This window comes from Ictidomys tridecemlineatus, chromosome 12 (genome assembly GCF_052094955.1).
Source record: "Ictidomys tridecemlineatus isolate mIctTri1 chromosome 12, mIctTri1.hap1, whole genome shotgun sequence".
NCBI lineage: Eukaryota > Metazoa > Chordata > Mammalia > Rodentia > Sciuridae > Ictidomys > Ictidomys tridecemlineatus.
This window is the reverse complement of record NC_135488.1, coordinates 90,222,979-90,239,875: the sequence shown is the minus strand read 5'-3', so window position 1 is coordinate 90,239,875 and position 16,897 is coordinate 90,222,979. Positions and strand designations below refer to the sequence as shown.

The 16,897-nt window shown below is 39.7% G+C and overlaps 1 protein-coding gene across 2 annotated transcripts in view; it reads left to right on the top strand.

The window, feature by feature from the left end:
* Tmem178a (transmembrane protein 178A) overlaps positions 1–16,598 on the top strand; it is a 65,159-nt gene extending 48,561 nt beyond the window's left edge. The window contains exons 2-5 of one of the 2 annotated variants that reach the window (XM_078029322.1): positions 2,329–2,442; positions 5,647–5,784; positions 10,984–11,137; positions 15,652–15,788. In XM_078029322.1, the coding sequence (XP_077885448.1) occupies positions 2,329–2,442; positions 5,647–5,784; positions 10,984–11,123 (392 nt within the window). In that variant the 3' untranslated portion in view covers positions 11,124–11,137; positions 15,652–15,788. Of the gene's footprint in view, positions 1–2,328; positions 2,443–5,646; positions 5,785–10,983; positions 11,138–15,651 lie in introns of both variants that reach the window. The other variant, XM_005324557.5, reaches the window with a different exon arrangement.
* Positions 16,599–16,897: the final 299 nt, after the last annotated feature.

Here is a 16,897-nt window from a genome sequence, read left to right as displayed (position 1 = left end):
CTAGTGAATTTTTCATTTCAGTTATCATATTTTTCAACTCTAGAATTTTAGAAAACACTTTTGACCACTTTTCTGATATTCTGGTTTGTGAGGTATCATTTTCATACCTTATGTTTTTGGACATTATTTACTGTAGAGTTTTTGGACATATTTAAAACTACTGTTTTAAAGTCTTTAGCAGATAAGTTCAATGTTTGGGCTTCCCAAAATGCCAGTTTCTAGTGACTGCTTCTTCCTACTTCCCTTATGAGCCAATCTCCCTCCCCTCCTTTCTTTCTAATTGTGGTGCTTGGCGATCAAACCCAACGCCTCATGCATGCTAACCATATGCTGTACTACTGAACTACATTCAAGCCCTGGACCATACTTTCTTATATCTTTACTTATCTTGATCTTTCATGTTAAAAACTCAGCATTTTAAATAATATAGTGTTGCAACTCTGGGAATTAGATTTTCCCCTTCCCCAGGATTTGTCATTATTTTTGTTGTTGCTGTTGTTTTTTTATTGACTTTCCTAAGCTAATTCTGTAATTTGTGTTTTTTTGTCATAAGTGGCCCCTGAAGTCTCTGATTAGCTTAGTGTTCAGGTAATAGTTGGACAGAAATGTCCTTCAATACCTGGAACCATTGTTAGGTCTCCAAGTTTCTGGCAACAGACTGTGTGTGTGTTTGTTAGGGCTCATCTTCGATTCTACTTTAGCCTTTCATTTTGTGTTTGTGTGGAGCTTTAAGATCAGCCTGCAGATGACTATCAAATGGAATGATAGTTTTGAATAATAGAAATGCAAGCTATTATCACATTGTGGTCCTTCAACTGCCTTTATTCCTACACCAGATTATTTGCTCTTTGCAAGGACAGGTACTTATAAACATCTAACTTACATAAAAACACCTAACTTATATGCCTTAGACCTTACAACCACGACCAAGGGGCTCATGTTAAAAAGAAAAAGAAAAGAACCTTGAGATTTTGGTGTCTCTGTGGTTTCATGAGGGAAAAAGCTTCCAAAAATCAGTGATATTTTGGGGTAGTGTTTCTTAAATTGAGATTCAAGGACTACCTGCCTCAGTACTCAGAATTATATAGGATATTTATTAAACTTCAGGTTCCTGGTTCCATTTCAAATCTTTTGACTTAGATTATCTAAGGTAGAATCAGGGAATTTTCATTTTTAACACCTCAGATGATTCTTATGCACATTAATATCTGGGAAACTCCTTAGGGAAGATAATCCTGTAGGTGTGTTCACAGGAAGGACTGACTAGCTTATGATACGAACCATGCTTGAATATTAATCTCCTCCTTTTGATGTCTGATTTTCTTTTTTAAATTTTACTTTACTTTTATGCTTCCTCAAATTCCACCAATTAGAGATTTATTTGCATCTATGAGGACACTTCTGAACTACTGTCAGGGTTAAAGGACTAACATTTACTCAAACCTTTATAAAAATTAGTTTAGTGAGATTGTGTTTATCCAAACAACTGGCCAAAATAACGTACAATGAAAGAAGGAAGTTTCAATTGTTCTTTAACTTTAAGAGAAGATAGGTACTTTTCATGAGATTCAGAAGCATTTAGAAGAATAGGACTGTGTTCATTTATGCAGTAAAAGCAGAGGAGAGGGTACAAGATCAACCCGTGAGTGCCCTTGCCCATATCTAAATGTCGTGCCTAGGGCTAGCCATGCAACCAGACGAAGCAGGAAAAATAATTGTTTTCCTTTTCCTTTCCACTTTCAGTATTACCCTTTCACTCAAGATCCATAACTCAAGCCAATAACATTTGTATTAAAGAATGACATTAGCTGAGGGAGGGTTACATGGGCTTTTGACTGACGATAGAGTCACCACATGTAGAAGTTATCTTAATGGAAAAATGCTTTCTGATTTCCAAATTATGCACTTCCTAATGAACTTTTCTATATAACCTATTTGAAAGTTTGAGATTGGGTCAAATTCAGACATGTAATTTATGTGTTAATTTAAAATTCTGGAACTGATTATTCCTGGCCATTCGTAAACTTTTAGGCCGTTTCTTTTTGGGTAGTTTAATGTTTAGGTCCTACAAACTTGGAATGGAAAACCATTTCGGGTAATACATAGATCCTTGTAAAATTTAATACTTTAAAAAATGAAACATGAGTTAAGAATTATTTCATGGTTTAGGTTTTTACTGTTCTGACATGCCTCTGTTAATGAGAATCATCAAGATTCCTATCCCCTCTTCCATTCAACCAAGTTTAGGATAAATTATTCTGCCTTAGGTCTCCAGAATTCTATTACAAATGAATAGACTAGTAAATCGCATTTCTTTTTTCCTTCAAGGTATTGCACAGCGGTGTACAGCTATCAAGTACCACTTTTCTCAGCCAATCCGCTTACGAAACATTCCTTTCAATTTAACCAAGACAATACAGCAAGATGAATGGCACCTGCTTCGTAAGTATTTCTGGGAAAGAGAGAAGAATTGGTGTCTTTCTGAACAAAATCCTTTCTCCTGCCCCATACACCTCTCAGATTTGGACTGAAATATAGTATTTATCCCACATGTGCCTTTGGACCCCATGGGATTTGGTCAGAGGCTCTGAGCATCTTTTCACTATGCTGTAGGCTCAGCTTGTTTATAAGCCAGATGTGTGAAAATCAAGTATGAGGCTCTGTGAAACAGTGTAGCCTGTGCCTCTCTGTTTTAGCAGCACCTGTATATACCAGATGACTGAATATTTTCTTAACCAAGTCAATAAGGACCTGCCTTTCCACTTGTCTAACAAACCAAGAAGACGATACTTTCTACGCTTTTATATTTGTTTATACAATATGTATTTTAGCTACTGTGTTTATCTCGAACCTTTGTATTTCTGCTAAAATATCTTTATGAATGTATGTCATAATTTTCTCAGTGGGTGTCTGTTACCTCTGTATCTCAATGGAAGGAAAAGCTGTTTTTCACTGTTGGGGAAATGTGAAACTCTACAAAGGACCATGTAATGTGAAACTAAAGAGGGCTGATATTTTTGTGGAAATTATTGACTCAAACTGTCTGGTGATAGATAGCTCCTGAAAACAAAACATTACATTGAATTCTTTTCAATGTGTTCCCAAATTAGAGGTTGCCATTGTCATTTTTTCTGGTGAAATAAGCAACAAGGACTGCAACTGCTTTGGTAGTGAGAGCCACTGCAGAAGTCCAAGCAGGGTCTCATTCTGTATGTAAACAGCTCTGCAGAGCTAAAGACCCTTGGATCTCAAGCATACATGTGTTAGCTTTTCGTTGCTGTGACAAATAACTGAGAAAAACAACTTGGAGAGGAAAGATTTATTTTGGCTCACGGTTTCAGATGTTTCAGTCCATGGTCGACTGGCTCCAAGGCAGAAATATCAGGGCAAAAGGGCATAGCAAAGGAAAGTTGCTCTGCTTATGGCAGTCAGGAAGCAGAGCAAGGGGAAGGAGCCAAGGATATGATAGAGTCCCCAAGGGCATATCCCTGAGTGACCTACTTCCTCCGTCCATGCCCCACCTGCCTACAGTTTGTAACACCTCCTGATAGTACATTCAGCTATCAATGGATTCATTCACTGATGAGGTCAGAGTACTCATGATTCAGTCACTCCCACAAAGCTCCACCTTTGAACATCACTGCATTGGGACCAAGCCTTCAACACATGAGCTTTTGGGGATGTTCCAGATCCCAATGATAGCAACATTACATGGAAACTCTAATTGCCACATTATATTATTGGTATAATACATAATATTGTGAATGCAAACTTTAAAACTTGGAAAAATCTCTGGATAAATCGTGACTTATTTCTTAATAATATAGCTTCTTGAAAGTTCTTTTTTTGCTGGCAAATTTTAGCTACCACTTCTCAATAGATCCAAGTCAGAGTCATACCTAAGTGTTATTAATTCCTTATGAGCATGTTTGGAGTTCTTCATATTAATTATCTGTCCATATAAGCCTCATGGTTACAGGTCAGAAAAAGATCATTAGTGGAACCTGAAGAAGAACCTTATCTCTTCACTGTGAACCCAATTGTGGCCCAACAAGGCAATATTTTACCGCTCTTTTAATTTGGGGGGAGGTTCTCATAGAAAGATGCTTTTAACAATCTCATGCATGGCTCTTTCTAAGAAAATCACCTTGGTAATATCTGTACTACATTTGCTGGATAAGATTAACATGTCTGGTACTAATGCAAATCCCATGTGGATTATATCTGAACTTTGTGTCTTTTAATAGTCTTGGAAGATAGAACTATCACTCAAACCACAGGGAATTTGAGAGGTTGTAAGATAATAGTGGCTGAACTACTATCACAGTTCTCTAGTTCAGATATGAATCTCTCCAAACTCCTTTTATCCATAACATTTAACTCGGTATCTTTAAATTACCACTCCTCCTGATCCCTTGCTCTGCCTCCTTTTCTAGGTAGACACCCTGTTTTTACTTAGATGCTCTGAGCTAGAAATGGAGAATCCCTTTTAAGAAGAAGGCTAGTCTGTGTGTGGCCAAGATGCTAAGAGCAAGGCTAGAAGCTACTCCATGTAGCACCTCTGAGATACCAGGAGCCGCAGACAGATAGCAAGGTGGCAGCTGCTCAGGCTGTTCCACATGAGCAGAGAAGCCCACACTTCCAACAGTGTGGTGTGCTGTGCATCTTGTCTTGGTCCCATATGCCCCTGAGTGTTCATGGTCCTTATTATTTTGCCCTCTGGTTGTCTAGCCCTAGGGCAGCAGATGTGTGGTTGGAATCGGTTATAAGAAGCATCATAACATTTAGCATTTAGATAGCAAAATTTTAAAGTTAGCTTTGTTAGGAAAACAAACTTAAAAGGAAGGAAGGAAATAGTATGAAAAAGTAAAATAGGCCAAAGGTGGACACTCTTGAGTGCTGTGTTAATTTAGTAATTGGAGGGAACATGGGTCTGGATAGATGTCACCACTAAGCCTGACTGTTGGGTATCCAGTGGAGACTTGACCCTTGGGAACAGTTTCTCCTTCACCTGGATAAATGGGTGCTTGGCTTCTGGGACCTGTACCTTAGGAGAGAGGGTGTTGATGAGTAGACACCTCCTCTGTGCACTTTGGGCCATTATTTTATTCCTCACCATTGACTTCACTTTCTCAAATCCTTTTCTAAAATAGGCAGATGTAAATGAAATGTAAATGGAAAACAGAGTAATCTTTGCCCTTGACACTCAGACAAAACCTTATTTCACTGTAGTTCTCTGTTTAGGCTCTTCCGCCAATGACAGATTCATTACAGCCACTAATTAACCTTCATTTGTATTGCTCTTTTAGGGCCAATAAAGGGAGTTCTCAACCCTGCCTCACTCTCAGTTTGCTAAGTCCCTTGTTCTCTGCTACTCTACTGACCTTGTGGTTGCCCTCTGGTGTGCTGTGTACTTGGATGGATTTCTCTGTGCACTTGGAGGGATAGACTCTGCCCCTCCGTTGGTTATACTGCATCTAGTCTCTGTGGACAGACACCTGGGAAGAGAATTCCCCAAACCATTTCCCTCCAGCCCAAAGCCTGTCTGTGTAACTGAGTAGCTGTCACATAGTATATAAAACTCTGTTCTCTTTCCATTTACTTTCCTGAGTCGTCTGATTTTGATTATCTCTGTTTTGAGATTAGACTTAAGAAGAATCACTGCTGGCTTCCTGGGCATGGCCGTAGCTGTCCTGCTGTGTGGCTGCATCGTGGCCACCGTCAGCTTCTTCTGGGAGGAAAGCCTGACCCAGCATGTGGCCGGACTCCTGTTCCTCATGACAGGTATGCTGCACACCTCAGGCTGCCTCTCCCAGCCAAGGTGAACGCTGTTACAGTATGCAGCAAACTTCACTTTGGTACATCTCCATTAGTTTTATTTTAATTTGTGAGAAGAGCAACCAGAAGGTCATTTGGCTTTGGAGGGAAGTACAGAATTTAAAGAAAACAAAATGCAGCTGTGAGTTCTGCATTGTGACCTGTCAGCAGGTGAGATGGAAGTGTCCTGGGTTCATTCTCCATGTGAGCCAGGTCTGTTTCTTTTCTGTCCTATGCTTTTAGACCATGCACCAAACAAAGCCTGGTCTGGACTCTTGGCAGAAGTGGGCCTCGGCTTCTTAGGAGCTTCCAATGAGAGCAAGGGAGATAGAAAAGCACAGCTCATTCCTGGGCAAAAAGTCCGTTCAAAGTACATGCCTCAGAGCAGGGACCTTGACAGATATTTTTTGAGGACTTTCCATGTGTCAGACACTGCTCTGGATACTAGAGAAGTGAAAAATAGGGCAAGAGTGCTGCAGTCCGGCTGCAGCAAAATAACCGGGGGGCTGACCAACAACTTGTGTAGATTGATACCCAGGAGTGGGAGCCCTTTATTGTAGGACAGGAGGGGTATATATACATTCCACACAGCTTATCTTAATTAACATAAACTCGATACAGCAGTCAACCAATAAGGAATCTCCACACTTCATGGCTCCCTGGCCTTACTTCACAAACCACTCCCTCTGGCAAAATGCCAGGCGCCATCCTGACTTGTTTACAGACTCTAACACAAGAGCCTCTCTGTTTGTCTGTTTTGTGGGGATACATCAGCCATGGTTTATGATCCTGTTGAAAGCTATGAAGTAAATGGATGGGGTAGAACAGGGGCTTAGGAAGGCCTTACTGCGTGGTGATTTCTGAGTTAAACTGTGAGAAGCTGCCAGTGGTTGGGAGTGTGCTGCAGGCCCAGGAAGCTTAGCACCCCACTCTAGGTAGGAATGTGCTTCTATGTTTTCAGCCTCAGAAAGAAAACCATCGAGGCTGGAGAGGACCAAAGAAAAGGAGGGAAAGATGGGTATCACACCAAGCAGGAGCCACAGGCGGTGGCCAGATCTCTAGAGCTTTCTTGGTCATGGTGATGAGTTTGGATTTGAAGCTAAGGGTGATGGAAGCCACTAGAAGGATTTAAGCAGAGGAACTTGACTTAAAGCATGAGACTGGGAGGGGCATGTGTGGAGACATGGCCAGGGAATTTTTGATTAACAAGTGAAGGATATTTTTGTCTAAAAATGGTCTGGAGTACCATTGTGTTCGTTGATGGCTAACACAAGCTGAAGGTGGCGGCAGGGAAGAAGTCTTTCTTCCTACCCTTCATAAAAAATTACTGTGTTAATGATGAGTGAATGACAAATGAAGTTCCTCTAGGTGTACCCAGCATCGGAACTAATGCCACCTTTGGTGGCCATGTTCAATAAGCTTATTTTCACTTCCCTGGAGAACTGTTACTCAGGTGACCATGATGAAGTTTTTTAGGACTTCTCACTATAACTGGTCATTTTCTAAGCCTGTCCTCCAGGGCTTACAGCATTTTCTGTCTGTCTATCTGTCACACACAGCCGGCAGATGGGTGACACTTTGCTTTCTGTCTTGCTGGCCCTGGGCCCTTCCTTCAACTCCTATCTGCCTATTTTCTAGCATCCGGATAAACTATTCAGAAATCCCATGGACACTGCATAGTTCTGAGCAAAAACCCAAGTTAACTTTTCCAGATTTTGGTGAATGTGCAGTGGCACCAGGAACCTTACACAAGTTCCTGACATTTTGGAAGAGGATTTGAACTCTGAGGTCAGCCACTGGGTGCCTGCCCAAGGGATGTATTTAAAATCCAAATTGTAGAGTGAGCAGGACAGAGCAGCTTAGAAAAAGAGACCAGAGGATTCCTTTTAGTCTTTGCTGGGGCTTAGTGATCATTAAAAATTTCCCTCACTTTCCACCCCATTATCAGTGCCCCCCCTTTTTCATTTAAGTATATCCAATAAGTGCAGATTTTCCCCCCTCCCCCAAAAGGCACCACATCACAATCCTTTACCAGGAAAAAGAGGCTCTCTAGACTTGACAAAAGCCTCATTAGGATTATTTTTTAAAGAACACTGTTAATATGCAATAGTACTTGAATAATTTAGGATGCTTTTAGCATATAAAGCAATTGTTAGCATTAAAATAAATCATGAGGCCATGAAACTCGGGCCCAGTGAGTGGGCTCTGGGAGGCCTGGGGAGGTTGGTCTAGTTTTAAGAAAAGGAAGGTGGATGTTTAGTGTTGATTGGGCACAGGAGAAAGCCTGGCATTTCCTGGGTTCTGTATTCGTCTGTGCCTTGCTGTGGGATTTAGAGAGGTTTGTCTTGTTATTAAAATAATGCCTTGAAATTTTCTTTATAAACAACTGAGGTAACTATGTTCTTCCACTGCTTGAGATAAATTGGCTGTAGAACCTTCACATGCAGTAACGGGGAATGAAAGCAAATAAGGGTTAAAAATTGATTTTAATTAAGCAGACTGTCTTCAGCAGCTCTTGACAACAGCCCTCCCACAGATTTTTGATGCTAATCTTAGCCTCTTCTAATGCACTGGCATCTTCATTCTCTGCCTGAACTTATTAGCCAAACCTTCAATGGAGAACATCAATGATGTGACAGTCTGAGCCTGTGAAAATAGAAACTATTGAACAGTCTTCCTCCTTTTGCCTTGTTTTAAGCAGACAGGTCTTGATTACCCGTATGAGGAGCAGCAATGCCATTACTCACATCTGGGAGCCAGGTTGCACCCCCTTTCTTTTTGCTGGGACCTGTGAGGGTTACTTGAGCAAGATGGGGCAGACCTCACATCCCCTAAGGGCCCTGAATTTAGACTTTTGATGTCACATGATCTGAGGCTACACACTGACACAGAGGCACACTCAGAGGATCGAGGCAATCAATTCTTCTGCCTAGAACAACGGCGTACTACTCTGAGTATGCTGAGAATGGATATTTCCATCCACATTAAAGGATGCTTTCTATGAGATTGCTGTAGTAATGCTATTTGTCATTATTATAATTTAAATTATAAATATCTTAAAGGGTTACTTTATTTAATGCTAACCTTTTAAAATATAATTTTTATATTTCTGTTGTAAGTATTTTAAATATCCCTTAATACACTGGGAGTCTCAAAAATTGGAGCTTGGACCTCCCTTGATGGGGGTCTCCCTGCCCACTGAATGCATTCTCCTTGACAGGCTGTGCCCTGAATGGTCACTGCAGTTTTGAAAAAGCACACTCAGCATATAACATTCCCATCCTTGTAGCAGATAAAGAGGAGACAGTGCTTAGGAAGCACCATTCAAATGTCAGGGGCAGTTAACATCCACCCTGGATTGCCCATTCCTTTGCTTTAATGCAGACAAATGAAAAGACTCTGCTGTAGTAGAGTGTGGTCTGTGTCTGTGTAGTAGGTGTATGAAATTATCTAGGCCATCCATCAATTAGAATCTGAAACCAGAGATTTTTTTTTTTTATCTGAAACCCTTGGGGCTAGGTTGTGTTTTGTAACTCAAGATCCTGAAAATTTTATTTTAGAAAGGTAATATGGTACATGTATCCAGTATTATCTAACACTCTCAGCAAGGTCTGGGGTAGCATCTTGAAATGAAATACATTGACATTTCTACAGCAAAACTTATGAATATTCACACTAAGCAGGATCAATAAGGACAATAATAGATTATGTTAGAGAAGTTCAGGCTTTACCACTGAAAGACTTGCTGTAATCTTTCAGAAAAATATTGTTCTCCTCCTCCTCGTCCTTTACAGATTGTAGATCTGTTTTTATTTTTACTTACTATTTCCTTGTTTTTTAAAGTTTTGGTCTGTCTCTGTTATCCCTGCCCAGTCATTTAGTTAAGACACTGTGGGCCTGACAGTTTGAGTAATCCATGTGAAAAGTAACAGGAGGCATTTTTTGCTGGAAGGGCAAAAAGACCAGAATGATGGGCAGGTCATCGTTTGGTGGGGGGAGGCAATCAATGTTTATGCCTTTGGGTGTTGTAGTTAGGTTATTTATCAAGCAAGCTAACCACTGTGAAGCGGCTTCTACTCCTTTCAACCTTTTAAGCACATCAAAGGAGGGAGGTTAAAAGAATGGGCCCAGTTGCCCTAATTACATCTTACCAGCTGGCCACAGGCACCAGGAAGATTTTTAGGATAGGGCATTAGGTTGATGATCTGGGAAAGTAGCATAAATTCACTGCTGTCCTGATCTGAAAATATCCCTTCTAGCCCTGCAATTGTGTAATATTGCATCTTCTAATTAAGAATATTGGCAGAAAAACTTTTAATATTTTATAAGAACAGTAGATGCATATAGGGCTTGTCAGGGAACAGTAATTATTCACTCTTTTGAAGATACTACCAGCAATAGCCAGGAGCAAGCACAGGACTGGAGAATCTCTCTTTCCTGGGGCCACCAGCTAGCTGAAACAGTATCAGCTGTCAGGGGAGAAGAGGAAGGGGGAGGGTGAGAGAAGAATGAAGGAGAGGTGGCCTCGTTCCCCAAGGATCTTCAAGATGGACCCTTAGATTCCGAAAGTTTTGCATGCCAGAGTTTCTTATTTGTCCTTTAGTATCCCATTTACATCTCTTTCATTAATTAGATTGCTGTTGATGGCAATGCAGTATTACCGCAAATAACTTGCTACATAGGTAAGTCCTACTCGGGGTAATTTGGGATGGCCAGGCTCTTAAGTTGGTAGAAACTCACTGTATGGCAGAATTAAGTTTTGTTCAGCAGGTTTCCTTCACCCCATGTGCTCAGCTCTGTCAGGTATGTGTGGAAGTCAAAGAAGTCTCTCTTATCTATGGCTGAGAAGATGGAAAGTGGAGTGGAAGGAATACTTCAGTTCCTAACCACATGGGTGTCCAACAAAATATGGCTGAGACCGGCAAGAACTGGTTAAACTAAGTTACCTCTAACATAATCAGAAGTAGGGCTGGGAACAATTGTTGACTAACTGATGAACCAACCCTTAAAATAGTACAGTCTTACTAAGACCAACAAAAGAGATTGAAATCTACATCATTCACCGGTTGTGTGTACATATTGTTATGGGTTGAATTTTATGTCTCCCAATTCTGTGTTAAAGCCTTAATCCCCAGAACCTCAGAATGTGACCTTATTTGAAAGTAGGGTTTTTAAAGACCAGGTGCAACTCCTGTCCTTCAAAAAGAAGAAATTTGGACACAGTTACAAAGGGGACACCATGTGAAGACACACACAGAAGATGGCCATCTACAAGGCAAGAACTCAGAAGCAACCAGTCCTGCTGATGCACTAATCTCAGGTTCATAATCCTCTTAAGTCACCCTGTCTGTGGTGCTTTGCTATGGCAGCCCCAGCAAACTCGTATACATGAATTTGGAAGATGTGCTTATGGAACCTAAAATAGAATTCATGGTATCAAAATTAACCTAAACTATCAATCTAGCTACAATAAGCATACTTTCATTATTTAAAAAAATGTTTTTTTTTCTTGGTGTTTTCGAATTTAGAAGGATTTAAAAAATTTGTTTTAATTAGTTATACATGGCAGCAGAATACATTTTGATACATTGTGCATTAATGGAGCACAACTTCTCATTCTTCTACCTGTACATGTTGTAGAGTCCCATTGGTTATGCAATCATACATGTATATAAGGTAATAACATCCGTCTCATTCCACTATCCTTCCCACCCACACATCCCTTCCCTTCCCTCACTCCTCTCTGCCCCATCCAAAGTTCCTCCATTCTTCTCTAACCACCTTCCCCATTATGGATCAAAGAAAACATTCAGCCTTTGTTTTTTGGGGGGGATTGGCTTGTTTTGCTTAGCATTATATTCTCCATACTACAGTGACATAGCCACCTCAATATTTAAAGCAACTCAATTCACAATAGCTAAACCATGGATCCAACCTAGATACCCTTCAACAGATGAATGGATATAGACAGATATTTTTTTTAAAAAAAAGTATCTTTGATTGGGGCAAGCTTCTTTTACAAAAGCTTATTGGAAAAGTTGGAAACAATGCTTTGTTTCCTCTCAATTCATTTCCTTATAATAATCCCAAATAGCCCAGCCCATCCCACAAACAACAGCTCTGAGAGCTAGGTATTTGTAAATTTCCTTGAGATTTGAAGGTCCGAAAAGGAGAATCTTTTCTTGTTCATCTGTCCTTTGCTTTCATCTTACCCCAAACAGCTTCTCCTTGAAAGGAAAATAGATATTATGGAAGGGCAGCAGCCTGTGAGGGCATTTGTGGAGAGAGGGTAGGGAAGAAAGGGGGTATATTTGTGGGCCAATAGACCTGATTTCCACTCTTTGTTGAGTGAATCAAGGCAACAGGGAATAAAGTAAATTTTCATCAAAGTTTGCTGAGTGTCTATTAAAAAGGACCCAAGTGGCCCCCAAAATATAATATTACACGTAAAAATACAAATCAGTAAAAGGAATAGGACAAGGGACAACCAGATTTGCAAAGTAGATTAGCTTTCTGTCACTATGACAAAATAACCTGAGAAAATCAACTTAAAGGAGGAAGAGTTTGTTTTGGCTCATGGTTTCAGAAGTTTCAAACTATTGTTTGTTGGCTTTGGGCCTGAGGTAAGACAGAGCCTCGTGACAGAGAAAGCATGTGGAGCAAAGCTGCTTACCTCATGGTGGCAAAGAGAGAAGAAGGGGCTGGAGTCCTAATATCCCCTTCAGGGCAAGCTCCCAAAGACCACACCCCCAAAGACCTATTTCCTTCCACTAGGCACCACCTCCTAAAGGTTCCATGACCTCCTACTAGTGCCTCAAGCTGGGAACTGAGCCTTCAGCATGTGGCCTTTGGGAGATGTTTATGATCCAAACCATAACAAGAAGCAAGATGGATCCAAGAGTAAAAGTAGAAGCCAAAAGCATGCCAAGAAATCCCACGCTTTTACTTATGGGGGGCAACAGATTTAGCTTCAAGGAACTTCAGCTTTCTGGAAGCTTGAGCAAAGATTTTCTGTTAGTGACATCATTCAGTGTCCACAGAGTAAGCACACACCAAGTGCCTAGGCAGAGCACAGCCATCTATAACATTGAAGACAGAAATCTTTGCCCTGGCTAAGTCTTCAAAGTAGATTGTTTCCTATTTGGCCTTTTCTATTCAATATGAACCCTTGATGTAATAATAAAATTTATTCCACCAATAGCAATTTTGGGGAGCTGATAGGGGAAGGGAACTAATGAAAATTCCTTTTCAGTATAAAATTGAAGAGAGTACATACAGAAGGAAAAATACACAGGGCACTTCATTTTTTATTTGGTTACATAAAACTGAGGGCTAGATTCACTAAGAAGTTTTAGAAAAATGTATTTTTCCACGTCTTCTATTTGGCTAGCAGAATTGTAGAAATTTGACATCATAAGTGCTTCAGTTACCAAGTCCCCCATTTTTTTTTCCCTAGATGAAGACACGGAGACTCAGAGAGGTTAGGTAATTTCAGGGTCACACAATGAATAGTAGTAGAGCCAGGGAACAGAATACATTATTTCTTATATCCCATCTCCATGCATGCACTCATCAAAGGATGCTTAAAAGTCTGTTTGAACTCAAAGCTATCAGAGGTCATAAAACCGTGGTATTTGTAAAAAGAAAAAAAAAAGGAAAATGTTTGTTGTTAGGCATTCAGCTGTGTGTAGACAGCTAAATGCAAAATTGAGGGTTTTTTTCCCCTGAAAATAGGTCATTGTTCTATTATTATATTTTACCTGTTGCTACTCCAGAGATCAATTTTCCCCCACTAATGGCCTTGTTCTATTGCTAGCATTCATTAAAAGGGACTTGTTATACATAAACATTGTCTTTTATATTTTTGGTGCCAGTAAAAATAAAAACATTCCCAGAGATGTCAGAATATTTGCTCTTCATAAGGTCTGGAGAAAGCAATGTAATATTTTTTTTTTTGAATAGGATATTCCTTTATGAAAGAATTATTTCCGTCTAGTTCTTTCTTCTGGAGAACTCAAAGTGATGGGTCTGCTGTGAAAAAAAAAATGGAGTCAGAAGAAAAAAGATGAGATTTTGCTCTTTTAGAAAAATGAAATCACTTTAGAGTTCAAAAACAGAATTAGGCAAAGAGTAGAAAATATCAAATTATCTCAGATCAAGTATCCTTGTAAGTTAGAATATTTATTTTTCTAAGTGCACATTTGGAAAAAAGATTCAGGCAATATATCCTTACATGATTTGAATAGAATTAGAGCTTTTAAAAATGGCATTAAGTGATTTTTATTTCCTTCAAATTGCTACTTACTCTGAGTTTGTGTCTTTGTTTTTTCTTCTGGTGTTTTCCATCTCCAAAGCTATATATTAAAGGGAGGGATGGTGATTCTGCTTCTTGTAACTCTCTTTTCAGTCCTAAAATCTGTTTGTTTCTAGTGCTGCCTGTATGCCTAAAGGTTCCAAAGCAATTTCCCAGCAAGTAGGTGTGGCCTCCATTGAACACAGGGATAAACCAGAATATGATGAAAAGATGTGTAGGACCCAGAACAGACCAACAGAACTGCAACTGATACTCGACTGGGTGTCAGTTTCTGTTTTCATTCCTCATCTCTAATGTATTGGCTGCTTGTTCTGATCCCCTCCTTGTCCAAAAAGAACGTTGGTTGTGTCCCTTGCGGTGGAGTAGAAGTGTCTACATCCTTGGAATATCACTTAAGCACTGAAAATCCTATGGCTTGGGCTTTTGAAGCATTTGTATTGGTCTGGATTTTACTTTCTTGAAGGACAGTTATACTTACATGTATTGATATAAAAAAAGTAAAATTTGGTGTGTGTCTACTTATGTCCCTTAAATTGCTTACAGTTTGAATGGTTGAAAGTATATGATCTCTTTATCCAAATTACTAGACTTAATTTATATTATTAAAAAGCATTCATTCTTCATTTAGGAAATTTGTTTGATGCCCTAGTATGTGCCAAAATCTGTACCTTAAAAAAACAATCTGAGCTACTTGTAAGAATTTATTGAAATATTACTATAGGAGACATGATCAATTTTTATGATAATATTTATTAAGAAAGAAAGCAGACTGTGTGTAATGATTGCCACCATATAAAAAAAATTCAAGTCAGGTCTGGAGTAAAGGAACATGATAGTTATTTTGTGTTAGGTTTGAGAAAGAGTATTTCTTTTCCTGAACAGTTGGGGGCTGGGCATATAGCTCAGTTGGTAGACTAGTTGCCTCACATGCACAAGGTCCTGGGTTCAATCCCCAGCGCCACAAACAAACAAAAAAAATAGAGTTTTTATTAAATTGTTTGTTTGTTTAGTATGAGGGATTGAATCCAGGGGTGCTCAACCATTGGGCTACATCCTCAGCCCATTTTTTGTGTATTTCATTTAGAGACAGGGCCTCACTGAGTTGCTAAGCTGGCTTTGAGCTTGCATTTCTCCTGTTTAAGCCTCCCAAGCTGCTGGGATTACAGGCGTGCCTTCACGCCTAGTTTATTGAATTGTTTTAAAGAATAAAAACCAAAATAAATTTAAACATGCATAATCATTCACAGCAAGTAATTCTGAATCATTGAAGTTATCAGAAGTTTCCTGTCTATCTTTTTCACCTGGTATCTCTAGTCCCTAGTGTGGGGTCTGGCACATAGAAGTTTTGTCCTCGTCTGTTGAATGAATTAATTCAAGTAAAAGAACAATAAATTGATCTTTATGAATTTGGAGTGGTTGCCTTATTGGTTGGTCCAATTTTCAGAAAGGACTGCCTGGTGTTGGCCTGGCGGCAGGCAAAGCCGTAACTGATGGTTCTGTTCTCTTTGTTTTATTTATAGGGATATTTTGCACCATTTCCCTCTGCACGTATGCTGCCAGTATCTCTTACGATTTGAACCGGCTCCCGAAGCTCATTTATAGCCTACCTGATGATGTGGAACACGGCTACAGCTGGTCTATCTTTTGTGCCTGGTGCAGTTTAGGTTTCATTGTGGCAGCTGGAGGTCTCTGCATCGCTTATCCGTTTATTAGCCGGACCAAGATTGTACATCTAAAGTCTGGCAGGGACTCAACGGTATGACTGTCTGCATTCAAGGCCCCTCCACGGTGTGGGCAACTCCTGGGGGAAGTGGAGCGGAGTTCACATCAGGATTCCAAGCACAAAAGCCGTCTTTTACATTCCAACCTGTTGCCTGCAGCCCTTTCTGGATGACTGATATAAAATCATGCAAAACCTCCCAACCTTTCTAAGGACAAGACTACTGTGGATTCAAGTGCTTTAATGACTACTTATGCTTTGAGAAGGAGTAGGAGAAGAGGAACTGCATCGGAAAAAAAAAAATTTGTATGATTTCCATTTATTTCAGAAAGTTTGTATATAACAATTACCTGAGAGTCATTTCTATTTGCAAAAGGATTCGTTCGTAACAAAGCAAGTATAATTTTCTTGTCACTGTACAATGCTTGTTAAATTTTAATGCAGCATCTTCAGAACTTGTTCGAATGGTGTCTTGTTGTGTCAGCACCTGATATTTGTGCATTATTTGTGGCTGTTCCTTGTCACAGGAGGATTCTTCTGTTGCCTTATTATTATTATTATTATTATTATTATTATTATTATAATTGAAGTCTCTTCTCTGTCTTTGTAATGGAATCGAAATCATAAGAAAAACAGATCAACCGTGTAAGAGCTAATCCGTGACACTATGCAGTATTGTTTGAAGTCCTATCTGTTGTTCTCTTACGTTAACTGGATTTCTGCATTAAATGACTGCCCCCTTGTTAATCTAGGTGTGTTTTTCTCTTTCAGCTGTGTCAACAAATTTCCTTAGCCACAGGACAGATGAGAACTCTGTTGTTTTAGTAAGACTCTTATGAAGCCTAATTGCTTCATTTTAATTAGGTTGGCCATTATTATTTATCTTTTGTAGCAATCACACACTTGATATTGACGAAAGATTTTATTTTCGAAATTCTTTGTAAACCTTGCTGTAAGATTTAAAGTTCTCCCCTGCCTCCTTTACCATCTGCCTTGCATTTACCCAGTGATAAGGGTACCTTGTTCTTGGACCCCTTGGACCAGTG